This window comes from Nelumbo nucifera, chromosome 2 (assembly GCF_055504915.1).
Source record: "Nelumbo nucifera cultivar China Antique chromosome 2, China Antique-T2T, whole genome shotgun sequence".
In the NCBI taxonomy this organism is placed as follows: domain Eukaryota; kingdom Viridiplantae; phylum Streptophyta; class Magnoliopsida; order Proteales; family Nelumbonaceae; genus Nelumbo; species Nelumbo nucifera.
In genome coordinates, this window is record NC_142650.1 from 110,332,041 (window position 1) to 110,355,977 (window position 23,937).

Consider the following 23,937-nt stretch of genomic DNA (forward strand, 5'->3'; position numbering starts at 1 on the left):
TTTGAGGCTCGTGTGTCAGCACGATATAGAACAAAAAAGTGGACCATGTTGGTATAGGTCCGTAGCCTATCACGAAGCAAGCCTATATATATACATTCAGTTTTATTTAAATTATATTGCAATTTTTTTTTTAATTTCATATATATATATACACCAAAATTCATATGGAATAAAATTTTAAGATTTTTTTTCAATTTCTTGTATATTTTGTTAATTTATTTAACTTTTTATTATTTTTTTCAATTTTTTTAATAAAAAACCATGCCTCTCACACCCCGACCTATGGCTGATGAGCTCATTTAGGCTTGTGCTACAGGCTTAACCTTTGAAGAATTTCAGGTAGAGCACGACCCACCCAGGACCACGTGTTGACGTGGCACGACCTATTAAAGCATGGACAACCCGCAAAATCGTGTCGTATCGGCTTAACACAACCCACTTTATATTTTCTGACGAAGTAGTGAAAAGTGCAAATTAGAGACAATACAAAAAAAGGGCATGAAAGATAGTAGATAACAAAAATACAAATAGATGAGAAAGTAATATCAAAGAAATAATAATAAATTGTCAAACATCAATGGAACCACTTTCTAAGGGCCTAAATATAAGTTATTCCCAACTTAGGGTCAAATCGATATTTTCATATCAAATTGTATTTTTTTTATCGTACTTGATTTACATTAATGAATTTAATTATAGTTTTAGCTATTATTTTTTCATTCATTGATGCAGTGGCTTCTCCACTAGTTTTGATAAACATCACTTACCACTTTCTTGATACCGATTGATTGGTTAATGGGCGTTAAACAAAAATGATCAGCATACATGAGTAAAAGCCCCCCCCGCCCCTATTCAAACACATGGCTTTCCATTATTTTTGAAGAAATAATATTTTCAAAGGTAATTTGTTCATATTTTTAAATAAAATTCAAATCACTCTAAAAAATTAAAAAGTTGAGAATTGTTAACTCTACTTTCAATTAGTAGTCTTTAAGTTTATCCACGTGTCAAACCACTCTTTCAAAAGTGAGGATAGTTAAATAGAAAACAAATAAATAATTTTATAAAAATAAAACTTAATTTAATCTCTTAAATTAAATAATAAAAAATGGCTGTTAAACAATAATAATTAGCATAAATGAGTAAAAGAAATAACAGAATACTAGCCCGTAATTAGTAAGGGTGGGGGGGTTCATGCCTTGTTGAGTTTTGAAACAAAACCAATTTGTTTTTAGTTTTCAAAACAAAAACATAGTATAAGAACATATTTTTGTTTAAAAAAAAAGAAATAAAAAACATACATATTGTAGAAGACCCCCTTACAATTTCAAATAATGTGCATAAGACCATTTTCCTGACGGAAGGCTAACGGAGGCTCAGGAAGTAAATGACATACCCTTATAGTTGAGGGGGGTTTTGAAATTTACCTAGAGATAAATCTGTAATGTCGAATATCTTCTCTCCGAGGTAAATGACATACCGCTGTCTCACCGTCGTTGTCCCCCACCAACAACACGTCTGATCGTTAGTGTGTCATTTTCTGGCTAAATTCCGGCGAGCATGCCCGCGTCAGCGTCCACCAACCGGCCGGCAGACCTGATCGGTCGGTTGAAATCCAGCGAGGGCGAGGCGAAGCTCAAAGCCCTAAGAGAAGTGAAGAATCAGATTATCGGAAACAGAACCAAAAAGCTCTCCTACATCAAACTTGGTGCTGTTCCTATCGTTGTTGACATCCTCGCCAGCGCAGATGACTCCGACGCCTCTCTACTTGTCCAATCCGCCGCTGCTATCGGCAGCTTCGCCTGCGGTGTTGACGTCGGTGTCAAGGCCGTTCTTGAATCCGGGGCGTTTCCGCACCTCATCCGCATCCTGTCAAATCCAGATGAGAAGGTAATCGTAACTCGGTTAGCTCACCTCTGTTCAAAATTTTCTTGTTATGGAACGGTTGACTTTGAGGTTGAATTCATGAGTAGCTCTGTTGAATTGTGGGGAACTAACACAGAACGACCAATTGTTTGAAACTCTTCAACCCATATATATTACGTTTAAATTCGGAGCTTAATAAATGGTAACAATTTCGGCTTTGGAGTATGTAATTTGAAGGAGGCTGCATTAATTTATCTCCTCTTGTGATTGTATTCCTTAGTAATATCATTTCCCACAAGATCATTGAAATGGAGATGCGACTATGTGCATTACTTAAATATATTAAGATGTTTCCATGCCCACGAATCCACGATGATCCTTGAATGGAATGTTGGAAGAGATGAGATGGTGAGCAAAAGAGAATTTGGTGACAGTTTTGGTCAAGGTTTCTTCAACCCTTCAGCTATGATTTTGGAGTATGTTAGATAGCTTCAAATTTATTTCAGGGTTTGGCAAGATTTTTATGTAAGCTTCCAAGATGATGCAATCCTCCTCCTTTATCTGGGTTTGGGAGCAGCAGTCAAAGGCATTCTCAAAGCTGTTGGAATAGTTCTAAGTTCCATTTCTGGTAGAAAGATATGGGTCTCGGTGACAAAGCTATCAGATTGCAAATACATATATGATTTCATGTCCCATTTTGAGCAACCACCACTACTGTAAAGGCTCTGTGGTTTGAAGCATGATTTCTCTTGGTTTCTACCTATGCAAATATTCATTCCTTTTATTTTGCCAAGTGCAAGAATTTGGTGGTGAGGAAAAGCCGAAGAGGTCAAGTGTTTCTAGATACAACTAGAGTGTTTCAACTGCTGCAACCAAGCATTGGGTGGGTGAAGAGATCAAGTGTTTCTAGTGTGGCTATATTGTTAGGCAAAGTGAGGAACTTTGATGTAAATTTTCATATCATGTTCTTGAACCTGTGATGTTCTATAAGTTCAACTTCAGCCATCTCCATCAGGTTAAATATCAATGTGATCCCCTGGCTATTTTGAAGTTTTAACCATTTGTACGGCGTGCCAATTTTTAATTTGTTGAATTGATCCTTGGAACAATTTAAATAGGAATTTTGGAGAAACCAATCTTCTGTATATCAATAATGGAACTGGACTTTATTTCGAAGCCTCCTGCTCATTTGAATTCATATTCTTTCTGTTATTTGAATTGCCCAAGCTCACTGGGAAGACTTTATTTTGTTCTTTCAGGTTGTGGATGCTGGTGCTCGTTCCCTGAGAATGATATTTCAATCAAAATTGGCTCCAAAATATGATTTCCTTGAAGAAAAAAAGTTGGAGTTCCTTCTTTCACTTCTGAACAGTGAGAATGAAAATGTTACTGGACTTGGTGCAAGCATCATAACACACTCTTGTGAGACAAGTGCTGAACAAAAGGTTTTGTGTAATGTTGGGGTATTATGTAGGCTTGTAAGTCTACTTGAAGGTTCTTTAAACCAAAGGGATGCTAGTTTAGATTCCCTAGCCACAATTCTCAAAAACAACTCTGATGTCATCTCAAAGTTTGTAGGACTTGAGAATGGAAGGGCTCTGAGTGCTATAACTGAGCTAACAAAGGACAGATGTCCTCGAACAAGACTTCTTGCCTGTATGTGCTTGATCGTCATAGGGAACACATCTCCTTGCTATCTTCAAGGTGTAGGAATAAAAACCAAGTTAATATCAATATTAGTTGAGCTTCTTGAGGATCCTGGTCAGGTTGGGGAGGAAGCTCCATTTGCTTTTGCATCTCTAATTGCAGACAAGGAAGATGTCCAAAAACTAGCATTTGAAATTGATGCTGTTGATAAACTTTGCAACCTATTGCACAAAGGTTCAGTACAGGTCAAACGTTTCCAGGGAATATTGCTAGCATTAGCTGAACAATGCTCAAAGTTAGAAAACTGCAGGTCGAGGTTCCTCTCATTGCAGGTTTGTCATCTTACAAATCTTTTAATTTGCATTGGTTGATTATTGCTCCCCCACCCCCAAGTTTCTTTTGAACAACCTTTTTGCATGATCATTAAATAGTTCTATTATATTATCAATAATAAAAATAATTCAATCATATATTACCACTCTATCTTTGTGCTAGATGAAAAATAATGCAATGAGAAACATTCATTTTCATTTTTTTTTAATAAGTGAAACATGCCTTTTCATTGCAGTAGAAATCTGCTGAATTAAAAAAAAGTATGAAAGAAAAGAGCGTTTTCTTGAAGAGAGAAGAAAAAAAGAGAAGAAGAGATCTTGAGAAGAAAGAGAGCAATCATCTGGCTGCACCCTTCACTTATTATTTATATTAAAAATATAAGAGGAGTACAAAGACTACTATGCTCTTATAGGGCGGAAAAACATAAAACAACATATAAAAGACTCAAAAAAATAATAAAATTTGGACTCACATAACTGCCGTGGTCCCCACTTAAAACAACACAAAACTGACTAATCTTCAACACTCCCCCTCAAGTTGGGAGTAAATGTCACACATTCCCAACTTGCGTAGATCATGTTCAAGTTTGTTCTTCGCAACCCCTTTAGTGAGAACATCAACCAACTGCAACTCTGAAGAGACATAAGGCAAACAAACTTCTCTGGTTGTTTTGTCTTGTCATGCTGAATTGGATTGTGGGCAATATTGATTGCAGCCTGATTGTCACATTACAACATCATAGGTTCCTCTGCTTTCACCCCAATCTCGCTCAATAGGGATTTAACCCAAAGTAGTTTTGAGACACCATGAGCTATGGATCTATACTCTTGATGTAATCATGTAGATCTCCTATCATTTAAACACCCTGCCCAGTCTGCATCTGTATAGGATTCCAACTTTAGATTTTTATGGTGAGAAAGGAATGCCTTTGCCGAGGTGCTTCTTCAGGTATGGAAGTATTTTCTCAATAGCTTCCTAGTGCTAAACCCAAGGTGCATGCATGTATTGGCTCACAACATTGACGACATAGGAAATATCTGGTCCTGTCATACACAATTATAATAATCGACCCACCATTCTTTGATATCTCCCCACATCTTTTACCAACTCACTATCCACAACATTAATTCTATGATTTGGATCAATAAGAGTATCGGCTGGTTTGGTTCCCAAATTCCTAGTCCCCCGCAATAGTTCAAGTACATACTTTCTTTGAGAAATGAAGATCCCATGCTTGGATCTTGCAACCTCAATCCCCAGGAAGTACTTGAGCTCACCAAGATATTTGATCTCAAATTCTTGCTGCAATAATTTCTTGAGAGTATCAATCTCTTCTAGATCATTTCCTGTAACCACTATATCATCCATATATACAATCATAATTGGCACAAGAACATCTCTCATCTTCACAAAGAGGGTGTGATCAGACTAGGTTTGTGTGTACCCAAAGCGGATAAGTGCCTCTCTGAACTTGTCAAACCAAGCCCTATGTGTCTGTTTCAGGCCATACAATGATTTTTTGAGTTTGCACACCTCCTTTCCTTTACCAACATTTTCATAAAAACCTGTTGGAATGTCCATATATACCTCTTCCTACAAATCACCGTTAAGGAATGCATTTTTAACATCAAGCTAAAACATGGGCCATGAATAGGTAGTTGCTAGAGACAAAAGAATACGAACTGAACTCATCTTAGCCATTGGTGCAAAGGTTTCCAGATAATCAATGCCATAGGTCTGAGTATACCCTTTTGCAACCAACCTTGCCTTGTACCTCTCTATCCTGCCATCGGCCCTGTACTTTACAGTGAATACCCATCTACATCTGACTGTCTCCTTGTATAGAGGAAGATCAATTATTTCCCAAGTTTGGTTTTTAACTAAGGCTTCCATCTCTTCTTGCATGGCTGTTTTCCACTCAGGTTTGGAAAGACCCTCAGTAACATTCCTGGGTATAGACACAAAATCCAGGGAAGAAAAGAAAGCCTGGTAGCATAGTTGTCAAGGCGATGCTTAGGCGGGTGCCTAGGCTACAAGGCACCCTTTGAGGCTCGCCTCGCCTAATCGCCTAATAGTTTTCTACTTGCTACTATAAAATACTTTTTTATTCACTCTTTTTTGAGATTATAATTATAAAATAAACATTATTAAACTACTACTACTACGCCTACTACGCCCCCCAATCGCCTAGCCTCACCTTGGCGCCTTGAAAGCTATGCTCAGTAGGAGGGTGATAAGGCACTGTAGGAGAGATGGTGTGAAATGCAATGAGCTGTACACTTTCTCTTCCCTTTGCAAAGTGCAATGGGAAGATCAAGGTCAGTGGAATCAACTGCAACAATAGTGTTAGGTACATGAACATTATCATTAGAAAAAATAACAGGCTCAGGTTCAGGCTCAGGCTCAAGGGGACTACCTAAAACTGTATCTGTTGAATATGGAGGTTTAGAAGGACTGATGGAGAGTGGTGTGGGTTGAGCATGTGTGGAGTCAACCATTGTCTGTCGGCGCTAATATTTCTGTGGGGTTGCCTGTAGTGGCTCAGTTAATGGAACTGATGGAGGCACAAAAGAAACAAGAAGAGGAACAAACTATGAGTTCTCTTCTCCAAGACTCTCCCCCTAAGGAGAACCACTCGAGAAAAAGTTAGTGGATTCAAAAAAGGTAACATCCATAGAAACAAATCTGGTCCTTGACACTGGGTCATAACAACAATACCCCATTTGGTTCTGAGCATACCCAAGGAAAACACATTTCTTGGCCTTAGGATCTAATTTCTTGTGATGGAGGCCAAGAATGTGAACAAAGGAAACACAACCAAAAACCCTCAGAGGTATATGAAACATCTCCCCATCTGGAAAAAGAAGGCTGAATGGCACCTTAAACCCCAAAGTTCATGAAGGAACACAGTTAATCAAGTGCACAGCTGTAAGAACTGCATCTCCCCAGAAATGGACAGGAAATGAAGCACATACCATAAGACTTCTTGCCACCTCCACAATGTGTCTATTTTTCCTCTCTACTACTCCATCCTGTTGCGGTGTATATGCACCACTGCTTTGATGAATTATACCAAGCTCTAAAAAATATGCGGTCAAGTCCTTCTTAGAATACTCTCTGGCATTATCTAATCTAAAGGCCTTAGTTCTCACTCCAAATTGTGTGAGAACCATCTGATGGAACTGTCGTACAAAATTAGGAATCTCATCACGGGATCTCATCAAATATATCCAAGAATACTGTGTATAATCATCCATAAACAAGAGAAATAACGGTAGCCACCCATGGAAGGAATATGATATGGTCCCCATACATCAGTGTGAATAACAGCAAAAGCAAAAGCACTTCTTTTATTACTTGGTTTAAAAGAATGTCTACAATGTTTTCCCAACTAACAACTCTCACACTCCAACGTAGATAATTGAATAGACTCAAATAATTTTGGAAACATAAATTTTAAAGAACCAAAAGAAATATGTCCCAACCGATTATGCCAAAGCATAATTTGACTCATTGACTTTGATCCACTACTATTGCTGCTACTAACATGGTGGCTTTGATGTCGCAGAATTTCATCCAGAAGGTAGATTCCATTCACCTCATGGCCACTCATAATCATCTTTTTTGACTCCAAATCCTGCAAAACACAATTACCAGGAAGGAAAGTCACTGAACAATTCAAATTTTTTGTCAAAGAACTAATAGAAAGTAGGTTGGTATGAAGTCTAGGGACATGTAAGACAGAAGATAAAGTAATGTCATTGGTCACTCTAACTGTCCCCTTCCCAACAATGGGAATATGTGAACCATCTGCTGTAGAGACTTTGTCTCTACCAGAGCACAACTGATAAGATCTGAAAAGGGTAGGAACATTAGTCATGTGCTCAGATGCTCCCGAGTTTATAATCCAGGGAGGTCCCTCCTTACCTGAAGTGGATGCAAGATTTGTAGTTGCATATGAACTACCTGTATAAGAAAAAGAAGTGGTGTAGTTGTCTCTTGTAGTTTGTTGTTCATCTAAAAGGCTAGAACTACTTGTATCTTTCTTACTCATAAGCTGTCCAAACCTTTCCAATTCTGTTATCACTGCTTCTACTGGAATGGATTCCCAATTAGTTTGGGAAAGAGGGGCCGAATTTTCTCTTGTAATGGCCACATTTGCATTTCCCTTCTTGTTCTTGATTCGAGCAAACATAAGATGTGGATGGAGCTTCCAACAAGTGTCTCTGGTATGCTTAGGCTTCTTATAGTAATCACACACTAAGTCCTTCTTATCCTCCCTCCTAGCCCCACTGCTCCCCCTGTTTCCATTCGGCTTAGGTTTGGTTGTACTAACCATAGCCAACTGGTCAATCCTAAACTGTCTCAGCATGACATTCTTCTTGCTCTCCTCTCCAGAAATAAAGGCATAGGCTTGAGAGTGTCACACTCTCCCTAGAAAGGATATGCTACCTAGCAATGTCGAATTTAGGGCTCAACCCTGCCAAGAACTCAAAAACCTTATTTTTCTCTACCAGTTTCTGATAGGTTGTTGCACCATTGACACTTTCCCACACCACAGTTTCTAAGTGATCTATCTCTTGCTAAAGGGTTTTCAGCATGGAGAAATACATGGCAAGGGGTTTGTCTCCTTGCTTTATAATAATCACCTGATTCCTTAGCTGATAGGCTCTAGCTACATTTTGTTTCTGAGAATAGGTTTCAGTCAGTTCATCCCAAATCTCTTTTGCAGTATTAGCCCATAGAAAATTTTTGCCAATGTGAGGTAGCATAGAATTACACAGATAGGACATCACCATGTAATTCTCTTGTACCCATCGAGAGGAATCTATATCAGGTTTCCTCTCCTCCCCAGTGATGTACCCTAATTTTCCGCGGGCACCAATGGCCATCTTGGCTGATTGTGCCCATTCTAAATAGTTTGTACAATCAAGTTTTACTGTAGTAATGATTCTAGACCCAAAAATATCACTACCACCTCCAACGCTCAGTCCCATGGTATCGGTGGATTTCAGCTCAGTACTCCAACTCTTCATCTTACTTCAAACAGTTCAATAGTTAGAAAGAAAAAGGTTGAAAGCCTCCAAGAACAATTTAAACCCACACACACAAGAGGCCTAAAAAGGTTCAAAAAACTAACCACCCCCTATAGAAAAATAAAAGAAATCCAATGATACCTATACGCCCAAGATCAGATAAAAAACCAAGAGTCCAACTTTTCTAGGACTCTTCCTCGTACTTCAGTTTTTCCTAATTTTGATGCCAAAACGAAGATCACCTTCATGATGACTAGATCTCACAAAAAAAATCTAAGAATTGGGCAATTTGTAGCAGATCAATCAGTCCTTTGTTACTTCATGCAGTCGATCGACATAGGGCTGCATGAGAATGCTTCAGGAACCCTAGCCGATGCTCTGATACCAAGTAGAAATCTACAAAATAAAAAAAAATGAAAGAAAAGAGTGTTTTCTTGAAGACCAATTTCCGGCCCTTTTTGCAAACTCCACCTTTAAAAATGAACCAATTGCCACTTTCCTTGTTCCTTCAAATTCAAATTCTGGGTTTGGGTGGAACTTGGGATTGAGAAGCACCCTCAGGGACACAGAACTGGATTGTACCTCAAATCTCCTGCCCATTCTTGATGGGATTTTCTTGGAGTCGGCAAAAACAAGTAGTAGGATCTAGACCTTGTCTCCTTTTGGATTCTTTACTTGTGCATCCTTCTTTAAGGCCCTATTGCAACTAGAAAGTCCTATTGGCTTGTCATTCCTTGTCAAGGATGTGTGGTGTCGACCTATACCTCCGAGGGTTGGGAGTTTTTGTTGGGAAGCTTTTCTGGAAAGAATTAACACAGGTGACTTACTTCAAACAAAAAGAGCCAATAGTTGTTTATCTCCACACTGGTGTATTCTTTGTAGAGCTGCTGGTGAGTCCGGTTACCACTTACTAATATCCTGTGTTTTGGTAAAAAATATTTGGGAATGGTTTGCTTCTTTATTTGGGTGCAGGTGGACTCCCCCAACGAACGTGTAAAGCTTGTTTACCTCTTCCTCTGTCAACTGCCCAACAAAAAGATCAAGGGTCATGTGGAGGTGTGTGAGAGCTGTGTTTGCTGGACAATATGAGAAGAAAGGAATTCAAGGATTTTCTCAGAAAAGGAGAGAGGGTTGGAAAATATGTTGAAAGTGATCCATATAAGGGTAATACACTGGTTGAAGACAATGGATGAGTTCACAGATTTTTCAACAGATGATATGCTAAGAAAATGGAAAAGAATTGCAAGTTCAGTCTCGGCTAAGAAGACCCTGAATACTACATGGAATCCTCCACCTCATGGATTTATCAAATTAAATTTTGATGGTAGTAGCATGGGGAATCCAGGGCCCTCGGGTATTGGGGGTGTTTTACGAGATGAGAATGGTAATATAACAGCTATGTTCTCTAGCTCAATTGGAGTGGGGGATTCGTTGAGGGCTGAGGTGCTAGCAGCCTTGGAAGGGGTACAAAGGGCTAAAGACCTAAAGGTCAATAAGCTGATTGTAGAGGGAGACTCTGTGATGGTAGTGAACTGGTTGAAAGAAGACAATCTAATCTCTGGAGTTACAGTAATGAGAAGAGAAAATTCAAATGGTTGTCCAAGAATATGGAAGTTCAGTGTAATTGGGTTAAGAGAAGTGCAAACTCGTTTGCTGATGGTCTGGCTAGGCAAGGAGTGAATAGGATTTTTGGGTTTTGGGCTCAATTGTAATTGTTTTGTTCATTTTCAGCTTGGGACTTATCCTTTCCCTGGGGAGTTAAGATACTTTAGCTCCCCTTTTTTGTAGCCTTATTACTATTTAATGAAATCTGTTGTTCTTGATCAAAAAAAAAAAAAAAAAGGCGAGATCTTGAGAAGAAAGAGAGCAATCATCTGGCCGCCCCCTTCACTTATTATTTATATTAAAAATATAAGAGTACAAAGACTACTATGTCCTTATAGGGCGGAAAAACATAAAACAGCATACAAAAGACTCAAAAAAAAAAATTGGACTCGCATAACTGCTGTGGTCTCCACTTCCTATCTAACAAGTAACAACTAACATAAAACAACTACTTTTAAAACAACAAAAAACTTACTAATCTTCAACAATTGCACATAATTAAAGATGATTCTTGTTTATCTTTTAATTCATTAGTCAAATGGTTGGCTTTTACTAGCTTTTTTCTCTCGGGAGTGCTGCTAATTAATTAAAAAAATGTGGTGAGCATTGTGAAAGTACACCTAGTGTAATTTAGAGGCTGCATCTTTTTGTAAAATTACATTTTTTAGCTTGGTACATTGAATCCTGTGTACATTGGTTTTTGGTTTGATAACCATTATAAATTGGATAATAGGTTCATCTCATCTTTGGAGCTGGTTTCTCTTCATTACTAAAGGGTGCATCTATGTTTTGTCAGCTAGGATTGGTGGCTCATTTGGATGTTATTATTTCTAGGTTTCTTTTTATGTCTTTGCATGTTGTCCTGTCAAGCTTCTTCTTTCTTTGGAAAGAGATGGGGGTTTTGTATGAGCAAGCCATCTTATTAAGCCTTTTGCACCATTTATTTGTATGGATCCACCACCTTCCTTTCACATGCATCATTTTACTTCAGTTATTATTTATATACATCATATAGCTGCATTAATAAAAAGTATCAAATTGCAGACATAGGGTCAAGTTGAGATGTAAGCAGTTCTGCCTTAGGATTTTGGTTTCCACCTATTTGTAGTCAGTCTCTTGACTTGAAATTGCCCATGCAACCTCTTCACAGTTCATGCTAACTGAGTTTTGATTTGTTGCAATAAAGCGTTATATCTACCTAAAAGTGCAGTTTAACTTGCTTGGCCCACTTATTTCTTTCAAAGTATTTTTTCTCTCCTTAAATTCCTTTAGTTGCAAAATGTTTGTTTTCCAAAATGCACATCAGTCATCAGTCTTCTGTTAGTTCTGTTAGCTTTTATTCTAAGCCCCTCCTGGGACACTAGAATCTTGTCTGCTCTATAAGGCCAACTGTCAACTGCCAACTGCCCGGATTGAGTAAGATGAACATTCTCTCAACCAAAAGAACAGGGAGGACCTTCAGAATGACTATTGATATGCCATTCAAGCATAAAATCCTTTGTCAAAATGCATCATCTGAATTTGCAATTCTTATTTGAGATTCATAAAAGGAAGAGTGAACCAGATCAGGGATAGTTTCAGAGTTTTTTCTTTGGACTTACATTATATGTTCATACCTTGATATATTTTTTTTCTCAAAAAATGTTTTGATAATATTACCAAAGAAAGATTTTTTTTTCCTCAGATGTGCATGCTACATACTAGTTCTCTAATAAATCATTTTGATTATCAATAGAAAAAGGAGGTCCTTCTGGCTTCTGTTTTCACCTTGTAAGTATTAAAGCTAGCATTTGATATATTTATATTAATGCATGGTTCTTCCTTGCTATTCCTAACTCAATCCTTATGGACTAGGTCTTGAACATGGTAACTGATGCATTAAATCATGAGAGTGTGGATGTTCGTGCTGTGGCTTGCCTGTGTATAAGAAATGTCTCTCGGTCACTTAAGGTTCGCAGACAGACTGTAGTAAAGATATTATTTTATCTTCTGTATGTGTTTTCTAATAAGATGTTATTCAGAATCTGAGTGCAGGTCGTTTTATGAATGAAAAGATTGTCACTCCCTTGCTTCAGCTTCTACATGATCCTTCTACATCAATCCAGGTACTTGTTATTTTTCTTGATGAAGATCATATTCCTTATTTGCTATGTTCCATTTTCTTAGGGATGAGAAAGTCTAGTTCTTTCTAGTCTGAGGTCAGCCTGGACCAAGGCCCTGAACTCAGACTTCAAGCTCAGGCTGGACCTAAGCCAGGCAAAGCTAATAATATTTGCTGCCTCGGGGCAGTCTGATCACAAAATGTTAGCAAATCTTTATATCTTTTTATTTTTTTTCTTAGAGGCTAATTTTCAAAGTCCAAACCCTTTAGACATATATCTTCTATATGTTTTTTAGTAAACAAAATATTATATTAACTGTTAGAAATATGCTAGGAGAGCTGCAAGTCTAGCCTGTTAAGATCATATACAGCATTTACATCTTGCTCCCATTTTATGATTAAAAGATTATATTTTGCCAGCCATTACAAAAAACAGAGAACTTTAGCCCTTCAAATCAGCAAGACTTAGATGCCCAAGAGAAGATCTTATTGTCCATCTTGCCAATGACTGGATTCATTTTGCATTTCTTCCCTTGGAAGATTTTATTATCTCTTTCAGGGTACCACCGCCTCAGTTCAGGGTGAAGCTAAACTTTGATGGAAGCTCCTTGGGTAATTCAGGTCAGTCGGGAGTTGGGGTGTGCACAGAAATGAGGAAGGAAAAGTCTTGGCCCTTTACTCGGGCCCAGTTGGGGTGGGAGATTCATTAAGGGCAGAAGTAATGGCCTTACTTCAAGGTTTGAAACTGGCGAAACAATGGGGAATGCAAAAATTAGAAGTGGAAGGAGACTCCAAGCTGGTAACAGAGTGAATGCAAGCTGGAAACCTGGGAGTGTGATCTCTTAGACAGCCTCTAAGAGAGATTATTAGCTTAGCAAGGGAGATTGGGGTGCATTTTAAATGGGTAAGAAGGTCAGCAAATGGAATGGCTGACACTTTAACTAAGCAAGGAGTTACTAGGGAGATTTTAGGCTTATTAGTCTGGTAACAAGTATTTATAAAATTTTGGCGAAAGTGCTCTCCTTGAGGATTAAAGAAGTCCTCCCATCTATCATTAGCGAAACTCAAGGGGCTTTCATTCGAGGGCGACAAATAGCAGATCAGATTTTAATTACAAATGAATGTGTGAAGGAGCTGAAAAGGTCTAGGCAAAGAGGTTTTGTCTATAAATTGGATCTCCAAAAGACCTATGACTTAGTGGACTGGGAGTTTTTATTAGAGGTGATGAGGAACTTTGGGTTTGGGGACACGTGGTGTACCTGGATAATTGGATGTACCTGCCAATACTATATATTAGTTAATGGTGTGGTGAAGGGTTTTTTTCCAGCCGGCAGGGATGTTAGGCAAGGGGATCCCCTCTCTCCCTTCTTCTTTACTTTAGTAGCTGATGTGATTAGTAGAATCATTACTAAGGCAGATAGAGAAGATATCATTAGGGGTTGGAGAGTAGGGAGGAATCAGATCCCAGTTATCCACATTCAATTTGTAGATGACCCATGATCTTTTGTGAAGGGGGTATTAGTGAGAAGGTAGCAAATCTCAAGGAGCTAATCATAGATTTTGAAAGGATTTCCAATCTGAAAATAAATTTGGATAAGAGCTGCATAGCGGCTATTAACTTGGAAGATGGGGAGGTTGAGGCTATTGTAGTGTCTTGAGTGTTCCATCTCTTCCTAGCCTGTCCTATCTAGGACTTCCATTAGGGGCAAATCTTAGGAAGAGCAGATCTTGGAATCAAATGCTAGAAAAGTTCGAGAAGAGACTAGCCTTGTGGAAGAAGAATTACATCTCTTTGGGAGGTAGAATCACCTTAATAAGGTTTACATTGGCAAATTTAGCCACTTATTTTCTGTTTGTATTTAGGATACTACCTAGGGAAGCTTGGAAGTTGGAGAAGTTAATGGGAGGTTTCCTATCGGAACTCGGACAAGGAAAAATGATCATTTAATAAAGTGGGGAATTGTTTTAGAAGTAGAGAAGAGGGAGGTTTGGGAATAGGGAGGGTGGTTGAAAAAAACCAAGCTCTATTAGGGAAATGGTTGTGACAATGGCCATTGGAGAGCTAGAGGATTTGGCACGTAGTGACAAGAAGCATTCATGGGAGTTCAACAAGTGGGTGGGATGCTGGTTTCTCAAGGCAGGATAACTTGGTAGCACCTTGGAAGGCCATTCACAACATCCTTCCTCATTTCCTCAGGTTTGTCAGGTATGAAGTTTGGTTTGATAATGCTGTTTGATTTTGGGAAGATATTTGGATTGGTAACACCCCTCTAAAGGGCATCTATAAAAAAAACTCTCTAAAGGACCTTTTCCCTTTGTTGTTTTTTGCAATGTTTTTAAACTGACCTGGAGGTCGACCCGGTTTTCCCACCGAGTTGCGGGTCACTAGTTTGACCGGGTAGGTTGAACGGTTCAGTCTGGTGATGTCATAATTAAAATATTATATATATGCATATATATGTATATACATGAATAAAACTTGTAATGTTGTGTCGCCCAAACCATTGTGAAGACTGTGATGTTGTGCCGCCCAAACCAGTGTGAAGCCTATGATGTTGATAGTTTGATACAGTCGCTTGTGATGTTGATATAGTCACCCCTCATCGATGAGAAGCAAGGCTGTGAAGCCGTGTCCCAAACTAGTGTCACCTAAAACCCCAAACTCAGTAGTTTGGTGTTGCCCAAACAAAGAAGAACAACTGATAGCGTTGCCCAAGAAAAGAACAACCGATAGTGTCGCCCAAACGTGAGGAATGTGGGTGGCGTTTAGCTAGGTTCCGCTGGGGACTGGAGATCAGATCCGTCTTCTTTGTGAGTTCGTCTTCTCCTGTTCTAAATCTTGCATAAACCCTAGATCTAGAACAGAGAAAGTGGTAGAAAATGTAAAAAGAGAAGGGGGTTGACAGTCAAACTGTCGCTTGCTTATCGGTTCGACGGTTCAACCGTCTTGGTTGGTCGGTTTGTTGACTTATCAACGGTTTGTTGACTTATCAACGGTTTTTACGAAAATACCGGGTTTTATGAGAACCAGACTCAGAAAAGTGACCGGGTGATGGTTCGACCATCTGGGTCAACGACGGGTTAAAAACCTTTTGTTTCATTGTATAAAAAAGAGGTGGTTTCAAAATTTATCTCTTCTTCGGGAACACCTATGGCTTCTACCTGGGATTTTGGTTTTCGTATGGGTTTAAGGGATGATGAAATTGAATCCCTCTCTCTTACTTTGTTTTCTTAACCAGGTTTGTTTAGATCCCTCCAAGTCAGACAAAAGGGTGTGGGCTCTAGAGGTGTAAATCGGGCCATGCCGCTTGCGGCCCCACACAATTTTGAGCCAGCCTGGTGCAATGGTTCACGGGCCATGCTGGGCATGGGGTTTTAGGTCCACAAGCCAGGATGGCACAAAACGACAGTGCGGGTTGTGCCGCTTGTGGCCCATGGGCTAGCACGGCACGGCCTAGCCCATAGCGGGTTGAGTGTGGCCTGTTGGAAGAACCAGCTGTTGGACGGTTGAAGTCTTGGAGAGCCCCCAATGGCTAGTTTCAACTTTTTTGGTTTTTTTACAAAAATACCCCCAACAACTATATAGGGGGTATTTATGTATTTTGGCTTTAGGGGCCTGGGGGGAGATAATATGACAATAATGGCCTCCCAACAACTATATAACAACTAATTTAGGGGGCTATTTAGGTAAAGTGATAAATGACTTTATAATGACCAAAATACCCCTCCCAACAACTAAAAAACGACTAGTTTTTAGGGTATTTTGGGCAATTGAATCATTTTCATTTCTATAAATAACCCTATCCTCCACACCAGTCCACTGTTCTCATCACACCAATTCAGCAATTCTCTTAATTCTCATACTCTCTCAGTCTTTCATCTCAATTCTCATACAATCTCATATTGTCATAGACTTAGGCACTTAGCAATTTAGCCATTTAGGAGGCTTTGAGAGGTTTCAAACGTTGAAATGAAGCTGAGATTCTGAATCGGTAATCCGATCATCTGGGTAAGTGTAATTAAATTAATTTTTAGTTTTTTAGAATTAAAAATAATGGTTGGCTCCTCCTCCTAAAACCAATTTCCCAACAGTAAGTTCACTAGCCCAATTTGGAAAATATTTAAAATAGAGGAGGTTGAGGGGAAGGGAAAAAGAGTCGTTTGCCAAAAATGTAGGATTGACTTTTGCTTCAATAGCAAGGGTGGTACTAGTCACCTGGCCAAACATTTGCTCTTCAATGAGAAACAAGAAAAAGACATCTACTTTAAAGATTTGCTGGATGCTGAGGAAATTACAAGACAAAGAAGGGGATGACACTACTACACCTGATGAAGCAGATGATTAACGTCAAGGAGATGGAGTAATTTTTTCAATTTTACCTAATTTATTTGTTATTTTTTCAACGATGTAACTTTTTTATTTTCAATTTGTATTTATTTATATTTTAAATGAAATAAACTTCCTATTCTTTCCAATTTGCTGTCCACTTTGTATTTTCTAATTTTTTTTTTCATTTCTTTGTTAGATTTTTTATTTTTTCAATTTGTTGATTTGTTCTCAAAGTGGGCAAAGCCCAAAGGTAAGTTAGCAAAAAAAAGTCTACGCCTTTCTGGCCCGGTTCGGCCCAGGCCCAACATAGCTCAAACCCACAGCATAGCTTGCAGCCCGCTCGACGCAGGCCTGCGGCCCGACACGGACCATGGGCCATGCCATGCCGGCCCAGCACGGCCTGATTTACACCTCTAGTGGGCTCCTAGACCCCAAGGGACCTTTACTTGTGCTTCTTATTTCAAGTCCATTTTCCAATCCTTTGTCCCACAACCTTTTCTTTCAAAGGAAATTTGGTGCAGGCCGGTTCCTCCAAAGATCATGGCATTTTGTTGGGAATTGTATTATAGGAAAGTAAATACTCTAGATAACCTACAAAAGCGAAGACCTTTCATTTGTATATCTCCCAACTGGTGTACCCTTTGTAGAGCTCATGCGGAGGATTGTTATCATCTACTAATATCTTGTCCATTCTCTGCAGACTTATAGGCTTGGCTACTCTTGTTGTTTGGGAGCAGTTGGAGCTTGCTAGCTGAAGTCTGCTTGATCTTTGAATGTTCTACTTTCCCTTGGCCTACAAAAGAGGGAAAATCATGTGTAGATGTGCCCGTGGTGCCTTGATTTGGACTTTATGGGAGGAAAGGAATGGTAGAATTTTTCAAGACAAGGAGCATGTAAGAACTGAAGGAATGTGTCTTGAATAGGGCAATTTTGTGGTTGAAAACTTTGGAAATCTTTCAGCAATTCTCTTATAATGACCTTTGGAGAAACTGTGCACAAATAGTGAGGTGCTCTTTCATTAAAAATAAGACAGTTACAAGGTGGTCTCCTCCATCTGAAGTCTCTTTAAAGCTGAACTTCAATGGAAGTAGCTTGGGCAATTCAGGGTTATCTGGAATGGGGGGTGCTCTAAGGGATGAGTTTGGAGAGGCGGTGGTACTGCTCTACTCAGGTCCTTTAGGAGTTGGAGATTTCTGTTAGGGCAGAGCTTTTAGCTGCTTTACAAGGGGTTCTGTTTGCAAACCAATTGGGGATAGAGCATTTAATCATTGAAGGGGATTCCAAGGTGGTGGTGGGCTCGCTTAAAAGCCCTGAGAATATAATATGGTGCTACAAGAATGAAATTAAGAAATTTATTTGGCTGACAAGGAATATGTTTGGTTTCTATACAGTGGGGGGGGGGGGTGAGATCAGCAAATACTTTAGCTGATGTTAGCCAAACAAGGGATAAATAGGGAAGAATTGTTTCGGGCTCAGCCATGATTTATGTAATTTATTGATATTTTATTTATGAGGTCGTGCCTCACCATGGAATTGGTGATTGGATAATTGGCTTACTGCTTTGATATGATTCACTTAATAAGTTACTATAATTCAAAAGAAAAAGAAAAATGCATAGAACTACAAAAGAATATTCTCAATCTGACCAAAACATTTAGTAACAATAAAGACAAAAGTTAAAACGGCAGACAATTGACATATATAAAGAACAGAAGATGGCCAAAGACCAAAAGGGAGACAAATTGAAATATACCTATTACATCCGCTTAATGTTTTCCCATTTGATTTATACAATTCTTTGTTATAGTTTTTTGATCCTTAAATGTGTAATTATATTTCTTCTAATGATCTCTTGAAGGTTTATTAACTAATTGAATGTTTCTAGAAAAATTTCCCGATTTTTTAAAATTTTCTAAATATCTTAGTGAAATTAGCAAAATATCTCCAAAATTTCCCCAACTCTACATGGAAAATATTCATCAATATCAATATTACGACCATGTATGTATTTTTGTTAGGGCTGTTCTTGGGCCAGGCCAAGACCAGCCCAAATCCAGTCTGAACTGAATACATTTTGGTCCATTCCCAGCCATTTCATATCTGAGGCCTGATTCCACATGCCAGTCTTGGGCTATCCTGGCCCAATGCTTATTCCTATGATGCCTTTTTGTTGATCTACATTGAAGTAGAGGAACTTGCATTTTTTTTATAGAGTACTTCAAGGAAAAGGCTGCAGGAGGAAAGTATAGCCACCTGTTCTCTCACCATTCTATATTAAAGTTTGGCAGAAGTATATATTTCTTCTTTGGGGACTAATAGTGGATTTTCATATGACTCTTGTTTTACTGTAGTTTGTTTTCATATAGATAAAAATGGTGTGTCATTTTATTTATTTATTTATTTATTTATTGTACAGCTGACAACACATGCACACTAACCGCAGAGGACAATTCATACAATTTCATGAAAACAATATTACTTGATCTATCAATATAAATAATGGAAAACAGATTACTTGTTTATATTTGCAGCAAAAATGTAAGTGGAATATATAAAACCGTTTTACGTAAAAACTTGGTAAATACTAAAAGCTCTTTCATATTTGGTGGGATTTTTATATAAAAAAGAATAAGGGAAGTAGCTTAATGATCAACAGGAATGGGGCTGGAAATGTGGTATTACTCTACTTGGGTCCCTTAGGAGTTGGGGATTCCACTAGGGCGGAGTTGTTGGCCACACAGTTTGCAAACCAGCTAGGTGTGGCACAGTTGTTAATTGAGGGCGACTCCAAGGTGGTAGTGGGTAGGCTATAGAATCCAGAACCTGTAGTTTGGTGTTATAAGTATGAAATTAAGAGGTTTAAATGGCTAAGAGGGGGTTTGCTTGTAAGAATATGATGGGGTTGGGAGATTAGCCAATGCTTGGCAGATTATTTAGCCAAGCGAGGGGAAGCAAGGGATCATTTATTTATTTTTTGAAATGGTAAAGTAATTTTATTAGGAAAAGTGAAGATACACAGAAACCTGCCATGGAAAGGACAGGACTGGGATCAACCCCAATTACAAACACCAAATTGACTGAGAACTCAACAATTGAAAAACATTTAAATGTTTGAATTCTGGATGACAGAGATCCAGGACATCAATTTGCTGACTGCCAACTGCCCTATCTCCTATGGACTTTTCACTTTTTGATTGAAGATTCTGTTGTTCCTCTCAGACCAGATGGCCCAGAGAACATCCGCCAGGATAGTATTCCAAATTAGCTTTCCTTTGTCCTTCAAGTTACTGATCTTCCAGCTGCAGAGCAAATCCTTCACAGACTTTGGCATGACCCAGCAAATCCCCACAGCCTTTAAGAAATGGTCCCACACCTGGGCAGCAACCGGACAGTGAATGCAGAGATGATCAGTGGTTTCCGGAATCCGGATGTGACCCACAAAGAAGACAAGAGATCAGAAATCTACAGGCCTCTTCTTTCTAGGTTGGTTCTTGACAGGCATTTATTTAGAGCCATAGTCCAGACTAGGAAGTCAACTCTTTTTTTTTTGGGGGGGGGGGGGTGATTGAGTTCCAAATCTGCTTAGATGGAAAAGTCCCCACTGCTTATCTGCCACTAAGCTTAATGGTCATTGATTTTACTGAGAAGTTACCCTCTTTAGTCCAATTCCAGGTCCACTGATCATCCTGACTGCAGTCGATATTTTGAGCTTGTAATGTTTCCAGCAGTCTCATAATTTCGACCAACCAATCAAAAAGACTTATTCTAAACTGTGGAGCCCAGGTCACCTCATTACCTGAGAAGGTGTAGGAGTCAGCAATAGAAGCACTCTGATTGGAAGCACACTGATAAAGAAGAGGAAAAATTTCAGCCAAAGGGTTTTCCAAACACCAAGGTTCCTTCCAGAATCAGATTCTGTCTCTGCCTACTTTGAAGCTTAAGCCCTCTCTAAACATGGGAAAGCATTTCTATGCCTTGCCATAAAGAACAGCCCCAATTAGGAAGTGGATTACTGGATCCCTAGATCTCCAATTTCCCCACTCCACCCCAAAGCAAGGGATTATTTATACTGGGAACATTTGTAGGTTGTTTTTGTTTTTGCTGTGGAGAGTATGTAGCTCACGTATCTCCAAGATAAACTTGTATCAGCTAATCTCCTTATTATAATAATAAATCAATTTATTTATCAAAAAAATTATCAACAGGAAAAAGTAAGAAGCATATAAAAAGTAAAAGCAAAAATCATGGTATCAGCATGTTGAATAGGATAACTGTATTTGTAGCTGTATGGTGGATTTTGAAAAATGAAGAGTTGTATCTATGGTTAGGACTGATTAGGGCACTCAATGGACTCCGAAAGTCTGAAGCTTGGTCTGACATCTAATCTGGTTAAGATCCAAGTCTGATTAAATTATATAATATATATAATGGTGAAACAGGATTCATGTAGCTGACCCCATAAAGTAGGGATATGGCTTAGATGATGATGTAATTATATAATATAATTATAGTGAAAAAGCACTCATCATCATCATCATCATCTTGAGCCTTGGCCTTAAAAATCACTATGGTGCGTATGTTTAAATACAAAGGCTATATGTATGGAATTACATAAATATATTTACCTAATCAACTCTCCAGAATTTAATATAATTTTTTTGATGGGTTTTCTTATCTACATGAATGATCATCTACTTTCCAGGTTGCAGCTCTTAGTGCTATTAGCAACATAGTGATTGACTTTACAGGCCACAAATCAGTTTTCATCCAATCTGGAGGGGTGAAACAGTTAGTTCAGCTATCAAAATCAATGGATTCAACTCTGAGGTTTAATGCTGTATGGGCTTTGAGGAATCTGATGTTTCATGCTGAGAACATATACAAAGAAGTCATTTTACTGGAGTTGACAACATCCACATTGGCAAGCCTTATTTGTGGTAACATTACAACATACAGATACTTCTCCTTAATGGTTCATATGTAATGACACTTCAACACATGTTTGAATGTATATAACCTTCTAATTGCATTATGCTACAGATCCAGAGCCCTTTATCCAAGAGCAATCTCTGGCTCTTGTTTGCAATCTTGTTGATGGGGGTATCAACTCGATTAGGCATGTGTTTATAGAAGATGGTAATATTATAAATGCCATTGGAAGGCAACTCCGTACTTGTTCAAGATCAGAAGTTTGCATTCAGGTTAGCATTTGTTTTATCTTTGCACTTCTTTCTTTTGTCTTATATGTTTACTTCTGTGTAGATAGATGTTCTTTCAGTTTCAAGATGTTGATGTTGAAATAAAAGATATTTTTATAAGGATATACCTTGTGGCTCTCTTGTTGCGGTCACATGGAAAGAGGAAGAATATTACGATGGTTTAGCTGCATTACCTTTGATTTATCATGTAATCCTTGTGATGTAGGGAATGTATGTGCTAAGCAACATAGCAAGTGGAAATGAATTTCACAAAGAAACTGTGATGCACCAACTCTTTCCACCTCAGGCTGGTGAAGACACCCAATCCTTCATGATGAAGTTCTTGCAGAGTAATGACGGCCAGCTCCGCACAGCTGCCATATGGTGCATAATAAATCTAACTTACCCAGATAATCCCGGTGCATCCTCTCGTGTTGTGAAACTCCGGAGTGCTGGCATAATTTCTCAAATAAAGAGTATGGTTAATGATCCGTGCTTGGATGCAAAGGTACCATAAGAGATATGCACTCTTAACAAGATTATTACTTGTCTTTTTTCAGATGCCCTAATTATTATATTAAATCATCCATTCATCTATATTCGTTGCAGTTCCGAGTAAGAACAGTGTTGGAACAGTGTCAACTTCTTCCAGCAGCTTGACATGATCCTGTATCACCAGTCTTTGATCTTCACAATTAGTGCTCAATACCGCAATGTTTGGCAACATCACATGAAGTTCCTTGTGGATCTACGAGACCATGGTATGCTATAGCTTATGATACACAAGGGTTTGTAACAGTTTGTGCAAATCCAACCTCTCCATTCCTTGATTATGCTCGAGCTTTGAGAGATCTTGTCTATCCACTATTATCACCATCCTGTCTAGCCAGGATAAGCCAAGATATGTTTCCCATGATGGTATGCCTAACTCTCATTTGAGTCAGATTTTTTAGCCATCTTGGTTTTTGTGGCGCAATTCCTTTGATGTAATATTGTATAATATTGCAATATGCTCACCTGGGATAAGAAAGACAACGCCCTTTCGAAGTCCACTGCACAGTTGAGCAAAGTTTTTATCCTACTTGTAATTTAAGTTTTCTTGCACATTACAAACTCATTTCTTACATAATCAATTCCATTTAAAGATGTTTAAGGGGTTAACCATCTAAGCAACCTTTCCCATTGGATTAAAGGCCACTACCCAAATTTCTTACCAGCTATCTAGAGGTCTTGGTAAGGGTGGAGTGGGTACAATCCTAACCTTTGGCATTTTATTTTGCACAAGGTAGCTGCCCCCATATCCCCGTGTTCTTATGCTTTCGTAGGGATAGCAGTTTTCCCATTTCCCTCGATCCCCGTGGGGATCTGCCCTAAATGGGGTGGGGTGGGGATAATTTTCCCCCTGCGGGGACAGGAACGGGGATGGGGAAATTTTCATCCCCATTAGCGGGGATGGGGAGTGCTGCCTCGTGGCATCTCCGCTAATATATTGTATATATGTGAACATACGTCTATATAATAATATTTTTAAAATATGGTTGAATATGTTTGAATATTTTTTAATAGAATTGTAAATTTTAATTATATTATTTTTATTTTTTAAATAAAATAAAAAACAAAAACAAAAACAAAATGTGACATTATAAAAATTTATGGGGAGTGGGGATCCTGTGGAGATAGGGATGGGAATAGCCTCGTCCTTGTTAGCAAGGATGGGGACAGGGATAGGGATGGGGATTTTTGCGGGGATGGAGAGCCTCTCTCCTCATCCCTGCCTTGTTGTCATTCCTATGCTTGCGTGCCTGAGCTTTTACCATGGCT

General features: G+C 38.7%; 1 protein-coding gene across 2 annotated transcripts; it reads left to right on the forward strand.

The window, feature by feature from the left end:
* Nucleotides 1-1,457: 1,457 nt before the first annotated feature.
* LOC104613004 (uncharacterized) lies at nt 1,458-23,229 on the forward strand. 2 transcript variants are annotated; one of them, XM_010280681.3, is made up of 8 exons: nt 1,458-1,890; nt 3,126-3,845; nt 12,342-12,437; nt 12,509-12,592; nt 21,621-21,855; nt 21,959-22,119; nt 22,343-22,624; nt 22,726-23,229. In XM_010280681.3, exons 1-8 carry the CDS (start codon nt 1,561-1,563, stop codon nt 22,774-22,776), a joined length of 1,959 nt encoding a protein of 652 aa, XP_010278983.1. In that variant the 5' UTR covers nt 1,458-1,560; the 3' UTR covers nt 22,777-23,229. The 2 variants fall into 2 exon arrangements, with proteins under 2 accessions (XP_010278983.1, XP_010278984.1); XM_010280682.3 differs by lacking the exon at nt 1,458-1,890 and adding an exon at nt 2,378-2,881.
* Nucleotides 23,230-23,937: the final 708 nt, after the last annotated feature.